Source organism: Pteronotus mesoamericanus, unplaced genomic scaffold, assembly GCF_021234165.1.
Source record: "Pteronotus mesoamericanus isolate MK-2021 breed Mesoamerican mustached bat unplaced genomic scaffold, CSHL_Meso_final contig_24, whole genome shotgun sequence".
NCBI classification, from domain to species: Eukaryota; Metazoa; Chordata; class Mammalia; order Chiroptera; family Mormoopidae; genus Pteronotus; species Pteronotus mesoamericanus.
Genome location: NW_026555100.1, coordinates 28,356,735 through 28,369,999, shown reverse-complemented (window position 1 = coordinate 28,369,999; position 13,265 = coordinate 28,356,735). Strand labels below are relative to the sequence as shown.

The 13,265-nt window shown below is 36.3% G+C and overlaps 1 protein-coding gene and 1 pseudogene across 2 annotated transcripts in view; both read left to right on the top strand.

Annotated features, from left to right (window-relative positions):
• The window catches only part of IDE (insulin degrading enzyme), a 92,300-nt gene that overhangs the window by 44,193 nt on the left and 34,842 nt on the right, over positions 1-13,265 (top strand). For both annotated transcript variants that reach the window (XM_054572860.1, XM_054572859.1), the window contains exons 5-9: positions 5,450-5,572; positions 10,224-10,336; positions 11,426-11,588; positions 12,297-12,389; positions 12,817-12,908. In XM_054572860.1, the coding sequence (XP_054428835.1) occupies positions 5,450-5,572; positions 10,224-10,336; positions 11,426-11,588; positions 12,297-12,389; positions 12,817-12,908 (584 nt within the window). The remainder of the gene's footprint in view (positions 1-5,449; positions 5,573-10,223; positions 10,337-11,425; positions 11,589-12,296; positions 12,390-12,816; positions 12,909-13,265) is intronic.
• LOC129070069 (uncharacterized) lies at positions 6,140-6,278 on the top strand (annotated as a pseudogene).

Below are 13,265 nucleotides of genomic sequence, written 5' to 3'. Positions count from 1 at the left end.
ATGTCACTAATCATCAGAGGAATGCAAATTAAAACCACAATGAGATACTACGTCACACCAGTCAGAATGGCCATCATCAATAAATCAATAAATAACAAGTGCTGATGAGGATGTGGAGAAAAGGGAATCCTTGTACACTGTTGGTGGGACTGAAAACTGGGGCAGCCCCTATGGAAAACAGAATGAACATTCCTCAAAAAACTAAAATAGATATACCATATGACCCTGGCCAAAAACAATGTGATTCATCACAAAAACAGAACCAAGAATGAAAATTATATGATTATCCCAATGGATGCAGAGAAAGCATTTGATAACATTCCATGTCTGCTTATGATAAAAACTCAACAAAGTGGGTATAGAAGGAACTTAACCTCAACTTGACAAAGGCTGTATATGACAAGCCTACAGCTAACATCATACTCAATGGTGAAAAGCTTAAAAAAGTCCACTGGCCAAAAAAACCAAAACACTAATTCAAAAAAATATATGCACCCCTATGTTCATTACAGCATTATTTACAATAGCCAAGATATGGAAGCAACCTAGTTGTTCAATAGATGAATGGATAAAGAAGATGTGATATGTTTATATATTCCATATATAACAATTTCAAGTAACTAACTATTAACATTAACCATTAACATTAACCTAAACCTTCAGAATCTTGGGTTTTTAGAGAACATGTAAGAGTTTCATGATTATAACTATAAAGCTGACCTTTTCCTGACATCTTTATAAGACATACAGTTGGAGGTAGCTGTAGTTTCTCAAACAGATTTTTAAAACTTCAAATTTAGCCTTTCCCACAGAATGTAAGAAATAGATGGCTGACTTCAGGAAAATAAATTCTACTTCCTTGAAAATCAGCATTTATATACGTTTAGTACCTTAGTTTATAAACTCTTATTTTAAAACAGGATTTAAACTGTTACCCTGAAAGTATAAAAGTAGCATTTACTGAACTTTATAATTTACGAAATTCTGTTCATATCCATCAGAAGTTTTCATAAGAGTCACAAAGTTCAGGTGCTATACTGAGCCTTAATATTAATTTTTCATTTAATCCTCACAGCAGCCCTCTGACGTTGGTTCTCTTTTCCTTATTTATAAGTAAGGAAACGGGTTTATAGAGGTTAAGAAACTTGCCCATGTCCCATAGCTAGGAAACCATGGAGTCAGGGATTGAGCCCTTACTCTTAACAACTAGGCATGTATCCACATTACCCCTATTTTACAGATAAAATAAATGAGCCCTTGGAAATATTTGGAGACTTTTCCAAGGTTGCTTAATTAGCACGTGATGGAGCCAGGACAAGAAACCCTGAGTGTCCCATCCACCAGGCCAGTGCTCTCTCCCAGCACGCTCAGAGTGGCCGTCTCAGTGGGTCAGCGTCCACTTTGGGAGCTCACTCTAATGATGTCAGAAGCAGAAAGGTAGGATTCAGGATTTTGGTAGCAGCATTTTAATTTGATATAAATGACCCAGCTGAATTAGCCCTAAATTAGGACAGTATGTGTCTAGAGACTGAACTGGTATTTGTTATCCCGGCCATATTCACATTGTTCTCTGTACATGCATTCTTAGGAAGAGGAGAGTCATCTGGACCTTTTACTGAGCTTTCTTCCCTACTTTGCCGCCATAGTTTCTATGACAGACTCAGAAGTCAGGAGTCCTTCTACAATTCAAATCATAGCAGCAGTATCTGCTGTTTATTGTGTTTATTTCCTGTTATACATCGAGTATTATGTTAAATGCTTTAACATTTTTACAGATTTATTATCAGTCCTAAAAGAGATCAGTACAAACACATTTGCCATATTATTCTTTATACACTACTTAAAGAAATATAAACATTGCAAATACAGTTTGAGCACCTGATGTATACTTTTCCAATTGCATTTTCCTCTCTGCTTCTGACAGATAACCACTATCTTACAAAGTTTGGTGATTATTGTTCCCATGCTTTTTTATAAAAACATTGCTATTCATATATTTACCTTTAAGCAATATGTCGTGTAGCTTTTTTAACTTTGTAAAAAAGGCATTTTATTGTGAGTAATCTATGCCACTTGTATTTTTTCTTTTATGTTATATTTTTAAGAGTTATCCATATCAGTGAGTGTGCCCTTGGTACGTTTTTTATTTTTATTTTTGCCACTATTTGAATAATTAGTTGAATTATGTACCACTGTTTATCATTTTCCTGTTAACGGAACGGTGCTGCTGTGAGCATTCTTTGTACATGTTTCCTTGTACACAGAGGTCCTTAGGGTACTAGGAATGGAATTACTGTATAGTAGGACATGTACATCTTCAGACTGAGCAGATACTGTCTAATTGTTTCCTATAGAGTTTGCACTCCCTCATGCAGTGTCTGAGTTCTCATTTCTCCATGTCTCTAAATAGCACTTGATATCATCAGACTTTCCATTCTATTTATTGGATGTTAAATATTGCCTTATGCTTTTTCACATGTATCTTTTTTCCTAATTTGGTGGAAGCCTACCAATGTCAGGATAAAAGATCAAGCCTAAGAGAACCTAAATAACTTATTCAAGGTCATACAACCAGAACGTGGCTTACCCCGGATTAGATGATAGCTCCACCAGCACCAAAGCCTGTGACTGCTCCTCTGTACCTCCCTGCCTGGGCAGGGATCACAGTACTGACAGTAATAGAGCCCACTCAGTAATTTATAGACTAATGATGGAATTCTCTGTGTTATGTCCTGCCTTTTCTTTCATTTCCTCATCTGACTGTTTCCTGAGAACTTCCACTAGCTAGCTTTCCTGTTTTAGAAAAGAAAGGAATTGTTATTAAAAGGGTTTAATAAACACAATAGCAAGCCTGGCTCTGGCCTATGTGTACCTGGTATCCATGTTTGTCTCTCAGTGTATTGAGAGGGCCTGTCCTGACCCCAAGGCGCCATAGCGGAGGACCTTTTCCTCTTCCTGACTCAGGAGCTTCTAGGGATACAGAACTGCCATTCTGGGGTGTGCTTCTAAATGGACGACCATTTCCTTTCTGTCGTCATTAGGATGCCTGAAAACGGCCAGGCAGCAAACAAAGGAGTATGTAGATTTGTAGAATGGTATCTATTTGTGGCTAAAAGCTACTTTTCAGAACAAATGTGGTTGTCTCTATTTATCTGTCTAACCAGAGATCCAGTATCATTAGATTGTGTACCTTAGGTGAGCCAGATAGTTGTTGACAGTGGCACCTTTGGCTCATTTTTCATTTAACTTTTTGTTGACGTATAATAAATTTACAGAAGGGTATGTTGGTTTTGATAAATTGTTGTTTTTTACTTTTGCTGCTGTTTGAAGAATCAACTAAATAAATATACCACTGTTATTTATGTATAACTCGTTGAATTTTCAAAACCTGAGCTCAGCACAGAGTCAGCATCCAATCAAGGAACAGAACATTACCAGCACCTCAGCAGCCCTCTTTGTACCGTTTTGTAGTTGCTATCCACCCCCAAGGTAACCTCTGTTCTGCCTTCACATAACCCAGATTAGTTTTTGTATATAAATGAAATGATACAGTGTATATACTCTTTGGGTCTAGCTTCTCTCATTCAGCCTTAAAGTTGTGAAGTTTGTCCATACTGTTACATGTAAATATTCATTCTCTCTGCTTTATAGTATTCTGCTGTGGCCTTTTGGCTTATTTTAATATAATTGTCAGTATTTTGCTAGTGATCCATGTTTTAGTGTGTTTAGAGTATGCTTCTGCTTTATCTCTGTATTTTAAAATTTCTGTATCTTTAAAAAAAGAAAGAGATTAGAATGGTTAGATAGTCAGGTACATTCAGATCAAAGCAGAATGAGCTAGAGCTGGTTAACCTGAAAGAATTTTAAATTCTAAATGGATTCCATGATCCTGGTCTTCATAAACTTTGATCTGAGATTTTTTAAAAAACTAGAATATTGATTAGATTGTGAGTAGGCGAATCAGATCACATTTAGACTAAAAAATCTGACTTCTATTATCACATTTATAGTCTGTTGAAATAAAACTTAATTACCCCAAGTTTGGGTGTCCCAGTGTGTTGCTCTTTGTCCAAATAGGTAAGAATCTGAGCTTGGCAGTGTAAATGACTAAGCTCTAAGCCTGGTCCCTCTGGAACAGAGGCTTTTAGAATCTTCATTTAGTGGAAAAGGGAAGCACTATCAATGCTCAGGTTTCACTGTAAAATGAGAGAACTTCAAACCATTACCCAGCAAAAAGCATAATTTTTTCCCTGAAGAATTGAGCTTGGGGTACTTTAAAAAACATCTGAATCCTCTGTAAAAAGTGAGGGGATGTCCCAGGACCCCACGTAGAGCTGACCTGGAATTGAAGTGGATGTTTAGTCAGAAACTGAGAAGACTAGTTAAGAACCCAGAAACTTGACTTCTGCTAGTGAAGTTGATTACATTTGACTGCTTTGTAACTAGGAAAAGGTTAATGAGAACGTGGGTGCAATCTGAACTAGATCTGGTGATGCAGGCGTCCTGGTGCCTGAATCGGCTCCCCGCTAGCTCTCAGACGGGTCTGAGGTCGCCATCTGGTGGCTGTCTTTGGATATCCAGTTCGGTGAAAGGGACTCCCAGTGTCAGTTCATCAGCTATTATATTAATCCAAAGGGGAAAATTACATCAAGAATATGTTCTGCCATAGTTTCATCTCTGCAAATGAAAGACAGGAGCTCATTTAAGCAGGAACAATAATAAAAGTTATACTAGGTAGGATCTTAGGATATTTCTAGTCAAGATGCCATTTTTAGAGAGACAACAATCATTGAAATTTCATCTCTCAGTCTTCACATTGCAAGATCTTTATTAAAAAGGTTGTATGTAGACATTTTGGCCATTTGTTTTGACCTGCATATTTCATTCTAATTTGATTAGTTACTTGATTTCATAAGAGATCTTATAGTGGTACATCACTTGAGACTTATAAAAATAGCATTGAAGCCTATTTTTACTAGTCTAGATCAAATTCATGAGAATTTATATTACAGATTTAATGCTTCAGCCAAGAATAGTACATTTATTTCCACAAGTAACTTGACAAGTTCTAAAAAGATTCCTTAGTGACTCTTCAGTTAGTTACGGAGCCTGTAGGGAATTAAAGTACGTATGAATGAAGGCCATGTGGGTCTCATTTTATCTTACAAGTGCTCCTAATACCTACTATCTCACAGGGTTTTTAAGAAGTAAATTTTTATAAAGGACTTTAAGTTCCCAAGGGAATATTTTCTATAGTTTAAAATGTTACAAGTTTGTACTATACTGTCTTGTTTATCCAGCTTGCATTCAAATATATTTGACTAATCATTATGTGTGTTAGCTTGAACTCTTGTTTTTTAAGTTCACCTTATAGCAATGTTTTAATAAGTATGAAATTTTAAGTCCACGTATTTTGCTTTTTCTAAGGAATGTTTTTTCTCCCTTTTAGGTAACAAATATACTCTAGAGACTAGACCAAACCAAGAAGGCATTGATGTAAGACAAGAGCTACTGAAATTCCATTCTACTTATTATTCATCCAACTTAATGGCTATTTGTGTTTTAGGTCGAGGTAAGAATCCTTAAAATTTTTTCATTGAATTGGATAATGAAATTTTCCCTTTGGGCTTTTTCAAAGTATTTGGAAGAAGAACATAATAAGATTAATTTTTATCTGCTCAGAGGCTTTTGAAAATGATCTTCTTGTAAAAAAAAGAGCTTATGTGATTTTCAGTGGAGACCTGAAGGAAATATAAATTAATCACAGGTACTCTAAGTATATAAAACAAGGAAAAGAAATATAAAGGAAAAGATTGATAGATTTGACCTGTTAACTCAGAAAACTAGAAATAATATTAAAAGGCAGATGGTGATAAACTGGGAAAGCTTTGGAATATAAACAACAAAAGTTTGATTTTTTTTTAAATGCATATTAACTAATGGTAACATTGTTTCTTCCTATTAAGTTACCATAATTTTGTTTTTGGTTTTGTTGTAAGTAATACTCGTTACAGAAGAGAGGTATGCTTTTGTATTAGAGGTATGCTTTTGTATTGGTGGTGGTGTATATAATTTATATGGTTCCATACTTCCTGGAGGACAGTTTAACAAGATGTATCACCTTTGAAAAGTACACACTGGCTTCCCAGCGCTTACCACAGGCTGTGGGCTGTGTTCTTACCCTGACTGTAGAGAAAGAGGAGGCAGAGTAAACCCACCACATATACACCTCAGCCCCTGCGCCTTGCCTGGTCCATACTGTGAATGGGAGGACACGGGGAGAAAATGCACATTTCTACTTTTAGAAATTCAATCTAAGGAGCCCTGGCTGGTGTGGCTCAGTGGATTGAGTGCCGGCCTGCAAACCAAAAGGTCACTGGTTCGATTCCCAGACAGGGCACATGCCTGGGTTGCGGGCCAAGTCCCCAGTAAGGGGTGCATGAGAGGCAACCATACACTGATGTTTCTCTCCCTCTCTTTCTCCCTCCCTTCTCCTCTTTCTAAAAATAAATAAATAAAATCTTTTTTAAAAAAGCGGGGGCATAAGGAAATAATCGGCGTTGTCCTAACAGGTGATGTACAAGTATTTTTGGAGGGGGGAGGGAGTCAATATAGTACTTATTAGTGAAAAGTTAGAAACAACCTAAATGTTTAAAATAGGAAATTGGTTGAAATAGTGATTAAAGCAATATAATAGATCATTTTATAGAAAATAGTATTTCTTCTCTCACTTTCTGTCTTTCCTGCTTTATTTTTCCTTAAAACATTCATTACCACCTGAAATATTAAATTTTTGTTTATTATTGTCTACCCTATCAGAATCTTAGCTACTTGAGAATAGAAACTGTTTTGTTCATTGCTTTGTCCCCAGTGCCTGGGATGGTGCTTGGGGACAAAATAGAAAACAAAGCACTTTATAAAAATACTATGTGCTATGTGATCCCATTTGTGTATGTAAAAAATTCTAATAGATATAAATTGGAGACACAAAAGAAAGTACAAAAACACACATCAGAAATTTAATAATGTGGGAAAGTAGTTAAGAACTCATCCCCTAGAGTCCGAGAGCTTGGGTTTGAATTCCAAATATACTACTTATTCACTTGTGTGGCTGTGAGCTAACAAAGTTTACTTCAGTTCTATGAACTTCAGTTTTTGCATTTCTAAAATGGAGTTGATGCCTCATACCTGTTATAAGGTTTAATTGAGATAATGTAGAAAAAGTAGTCAGTGTAGTGCTGGATGCTTCATAGCAAATGCTTTATGAATGGTGGTTACTCTTACATCCTGTAATCATGAGATTATGGATGACTTTTGTTTTCTTTTTGCTTTTGTTTTTCTAAGTTTTCTGCCATTAGCAAATGTTAGTTTTGTAGTTAGAAAATAATTATATATATAATATATATATTTATTTTAATTAGGCTGTAGGAGTTAAGATATAAAATGAGTCCAAGAAGTGAGTGCTAATAAAAGCAAGTATAATCCTATGTGTTTTCTAAATGGAGATAGGTCTAGAGTGTTAAATATCATTAGAATGTAGAGCCTAGTCCTGAGAATAGATGCTTAAGCTATGTTTTTGCCTGTCGTATTGAGAAAAAAAATATTATTTCAATAAGCACTTATGGGACAGGTTAATGATAGCAGATCAGTCAGACACGAGTGCCACCCTCAGTGTTCTTGTTTTAGTGCCAGTGACAGAATAGTGTCTAAAAGGAAACATTTCAGCTCCCTCATCATATACGCCTTGCTCTCCCAGTGTGACCGACCTCCTGTGCTGAGGAGGCTTGATGGGGGCCTGGGAGAGCTGCCCTCGCAGTACAGAGGTGTTCAGGGGAAGCAGGGTCTCTTAGAGGGTTAATAGGTGATCTATCCCTCCTTCTAAGAGGAGGGGAAGAGTTACCCTGTGGAAGGTTCTTTGTTCTCCTGCAGGGCCTTCCCTCTAGTTGTGTGAGCGCTAATTACATGGACACTTGGCAAATAGCTAACTATCAAGTATAGACTCTGGGATGCCAAGTCCTGATGATGTAAAAGTGAATGAGACCCAGTTCTCTGGTCTCTGGGAGCTCACAGCTTAGTGGCGAAGACAGACTAGTATTGTACAGCTGCTTTACCTTTAAAAAACTATATTGTGAATTTATGCTTTTAGGCTAGAAATTCTCAAGGCACACCTGGTAGAACCTTGCTCTAACGGTCTTTACCGACATCAGCACTTCAGGTCAACAAACCTTTGTTCATTGCCCACCTTGTTTCATGTCATATGACCTATCTGTGTCTCTCTATATCAGACACAGATACTTTGGAGTGTTTCTCACTCCAAAAATACCTGCTCTGTTCCCAGATTCACTTGTCATGGAACACTCAGCCATTGGTCTGCCTTTTATTTGGCTCTAAACACTTTGGGGTCCTTCACACATGTCAAAAAAAAAATGAAGTAAAAATAGTGTATGTTTTGTAAATACAGTTCAAATGCTTGCATTTATAGGCCTAGAAGAGAATTTCATACTACATAAAGGTAGTTCTCAAATAGTGATGAACTGCTCTCTAAAAAGTTCATGGAAAAGTTCAAAATGGGTCATAGAGTATCAAGGGAAATTTCTTATTTGATCCAAATGCTTCTTGACAGTAACAAGTGATGAATGTTTATACCATTTATAAGTAACCTATTTTTAAGGAGACAGAATCAAGGTAAGTGGTTATCTTGTTTATAAAAAGATAACCTTTTTTCATTTTTTCCTTTTTAGAATAATAGTAATGTCTATACATGGGAAAATTTTCATCTGACACTGAAAGGTATAAGATGGAAATCAGGTTCTTCTTCCTCATCCCATCCTATGACCTCTATACCTTCTTAAAGATAGTCAGTCACCTTCATTTAAAAAAAAGAAAAGAAAAAAGTTACTATGGCATTTCTTATACTTTGAAAGTAGAATTTTGTTAATATACTTACATATGTGTATGTATGTTAAAAAATTAAGTGAATCTTGGCCAATGTGGCTCAGTTGGATGGAGTATTCTCTCATAACCAAAAGGTTGCAGATTTGATCGCTGGTCAGGGCATGTGCCTAGTTTGCGGGTTTGATCCACCATCCAGGCATATACAGGAGGCAACAAGTCGATGCTTCTCTCTCACATCCATGTTTCTCTCTCTTCCTCTCTCTAAAAGCAATGAAAAAATGTCCCTGGGTGAGGATTTTTTTAAAATTTAAATGAGATTATATCATGGCATTGTTTTATAAAGTTTTACTTAAAAGATCTTTGAGATATTTCTATATTGGTGTATACAGTTCTCTTTCTCATTAATGGCTGCATAAAATTCTAATGTATAGATGTTTCATAACATCCACACATTGATAGATGTGTATGTCATTTCATATTTTTGTTGTCATAAACAGTGCTGCAGTGAACATGTTATAACTTTATAAACTTTTGTAAGTGTAACTCTTTATTAAAAATATAGGTAGATAATAACATAGGAGAACTTTATTTAAGTGGCCACATAATTTTATCAGTGGTTAAAAGTCTTTGAGTGAGTTTGGCATATTATAGTAAAGAATCATTTGATGTTAGACCTTGGAAGAGACTTGTAACCAACTTTCTTTTTTTTACAGAACCTGAAGTGGTTAACCAGTTTGTCCAAGTAGTCAGTTGACATGGTTACTTGGTAAAGCTGGGGTTAGAATCCAGGTCCCCTGATCCCCACCCACCCAGGATTCTTTTCACCATTTTATACTATTTCCCCATAAAATCAGTCACTTGCAAACTAGCATTTGACTTTTAACAATGGTTACAGACTGTATCTATTTATGAAGTGAATGTCACATCTGTCAGCTGATGGTTTAGCATGGGAATCAGATAAAATAGTCACTTTTCAGACATGTGAGGTATAATCATTATTATCAATATTGTTTAGCAGCTTTAGAAGCTATATAGGCACTGGTAGGACTTAACTGAGTGCTTCTATTTTATCTGAAGGAGTTTTGTTTTGTTTTGTTTTGTTTTGTTTTAAATTCTAGGTTTCCATTTTAATAGTCCTGGGGGGTTTTTTAAGGAGATTTCTAAGATTCCCCACCCCCTACCTCAGCTTTATTGAGATGTAACTGACATACAGCATGTGTAAGTTTGAGGTGTATGATATGATTCTGTATGACCCTAAGGTCCTAAACACTACTTGTCATATGTTATGATTAGATTAAATTCTATTTTCCTTGTCTGTTTTCTTACAGAGTCATTAGATGAGTTGACTGATCTTGTGGTGAAGTTATTTTCTGAAGTAGAGAACAAAAATGTCCCATTGCCAGAATTCCCTGAACACCCTTTCCAAGAAGAACATCTTAGAGTAAGTGCATGTGTTTCTGGTTTTGTTTTTCTGTTTTTGTTTTTTTTTTTAATTTATAGACTTATATGAAGAGGAACCCAAAAAAACCAATTTATAAAAAATTGTGTATTTATTCTTATATGTTTAAACTTCAGACACCTTCAAAGTACTCTCCATTTGATGCCATACACCTATCAAGACATTTTTTTTTCCACTGCTGAAAACAGTTTTTGAACTCCTTGATTTTGATGCCTTTTAGTGCTTCCACCATTTTTTTTGTTTCCCTTTGAAGATTTTTTTCATCCAGGGAAACCAAAAAAAAAAGTCTCTCAGAGTGAGAGTAGGGACAGTGGGGTACAGGGGGCATGCCATTTTTGGTCAAAAACTGCGAAACTGTCAGTGCAGTGTGGGCAGGTGTGCTCATAAATCACTCATCATGAAATGAGCAAACATGTTGAAAGAGTCTTCAGGTTCAGTGAAAAAATTCACTGAAGCCAAATGCATCCTCTCACAACAACGCCAGCTGGCACACTGATACAGATGGGTTCCTAGAACACCCAGCTGGCCGGGGAAGCCTGTTCTACAAGAGGCCTGCCCTCCAGGAGATAATTCTGAGTTTTTGGGGGTCCCCCTCCTATATACCTAGTTTACCAAAGAGTACATGGAGATGTTTGGAGGTTTTATTATTTACATAGTTTTTAATATTTATCTGGAAAGTCAAATCAATTTCACATTTATTAGGGACATATATCACCCAAAAGATACCAATATAATCTGATCTGTGCACGCTAAAGGTAGTTTTGATAGCTATAACCTTGGAGGACTGTAAAAGCTAGAATGCAGTGCCAGATGGCAAACATCCGGAAGGATTTAGCTGCATGGTCTGGGGGACAAAACACGCACTTGATGCCGAGTGTAATGACATCCCACCAAAAAAGATGCCGGGTGACTGTTGCTTTATGGTCAGTGTGATTTTCTTTGGCAGTTGACTGTCTCTTAATTTAGAATTCTTCCATTAAAATAAGTTATTCTTCATAGTTTATAAATATTTCAGTCAGTGGGAATTGTATGTAGCTAATCTTTTGTGATTTGTTTGTTTTTCCCCGCCAGAAAATTTATAAAATAGTGCCTATTAAGGATATTAGGAATCTTTATGTGACATTTCCCATACCTGACCTTCAAAAATACTACAAATCAAATCCTGGTCATTATCTTGGTCATCTCATTGGACATGAAGGTCCTGGAAGTCTGTTATCAGAACTTAAATCAAAGGGTAAGTCTCTTGAGCACCAGCTTCTGAGTATAGTACCACACCATATCTTTTTACCCTGGCTCTCATTTTCTCCTAAATATTTTTCTGTGAAAGAACAGTTTTGGATGAGAGACTGTTTAGGGTTTATGGGAGGGAGAGATGGTGGTTGTTAAGTGTGCTTAGTTTTTTGCTTTGGATTTTTAAAATGTTTTTCCTAATTTATTTTACCCTTCAGCATTGAACAGTAAAGATTAGATGTTTCATAAGATATTGCAGTGCTTCTTTTAAATTTAAAAAGAGGTTAAAAAGTATAAACTTACATTGAATATTTTTTCCCATCACTATGAAATGTCAGTATTCATTATTTATTTGCCTGTCTTACTCTTCAAACCAGAGGATGTGGTAGGATCTAGCCAATAAGTGATTTCCAAGGCCCCTCTCAATTCAGGCTTTGCTCTACCTAACACTCAGATACAGTATTCTACTCTTGATTTGGGAACTGGCTTGAGGAGTCCTGAAGAAATCTTCCAACCCCGCAAAAATCCCTTGAGTCTTCTGCAGTATCTGAAATTGCTTTTATGAACTTTTTTCTGTTTTCTTTTTCCAGTCTTTTCTGCAAGAGGTCCATTCTAATCTTTTGGGAACATATAATATGACATTTAAAAAAAAAATTCCCTGTCCTAAAAGAGGCCATACATACAATCATGTTATTTCTGTTGAATGTTACAGGATGGGTAAACACTCTTGTTGGTGGGCAGAAGGAAGGAGCCCGAGGTTTTATGTTTTTTATCATTAATGTGGACTTGACTGAGGAAGGATTATGTAAGTATTGACTTTTTTTGTTTTTGAATGAAAACTGACTTTGTGTGATTTGTTTCTTTATGCTGTGGATCTGTTTTATGTTGTAAAGCTAAAAACATTTTAATTTGTACACCTTTTCCATTGTATTTGTCATTTGTAATGTGCCGTTCATTTCATGGATGATTTCCCCCTGTAACATCTGATCATTATGTTGCACTTGTAAACTGTGTACTTGGCTCCTTCACTACTCCAGAGCCTGTTCCATTGCATCCCAGAGGCTGGAGGGCCTTGTGTGTGGGACCCTGAAACCAGTCTCAGGGAGGTGAGAACTTCCTTTTGTAGAGGGGATCGATCATCTTCCACTTACCTGACTTTACCTTAGGAGTGAGCTCACTGCTTTAAAGAATTTGAGGACTGAATGGTTTTTAAGTGTGCCCCTTTTTTCCAGTACATGTTGAAGATATAATTTTGCACATGTTTCAATACATTCAGAAGTTACGTGCAGAAGGACCTCAAGAATGGGTTTTCCAAGAGTGCAAGGTACTTTTGTTTCACCAAAATTCTTCTTAAGGGAAATTTTCAGAAAACATAATATACGAGTATGTGAATTAATGTAAATTTAGGGCCCAGTGAAACTTTTAAAGTATTTTTTTCCTAATCTAAATAAAACTTTATAATGCATAGTAACTTTCGATGAGGCTTAGTTGTACTAGTCGGATTGGCTGCCTGGGGCACAGTTAAGGGTTAAGGCATCATACAGCCTTTTTTAGGAGGGAAAAGGGAATTCTATCCCTCAGAAGAATGGCAGCAGTTTCCTGAACTTGTACCTGGGTTTACTCTACTCTGCCTGAAGCTGCATGAGCTCTTTCATTTTCAGAATTGATAATAAAATCTGTA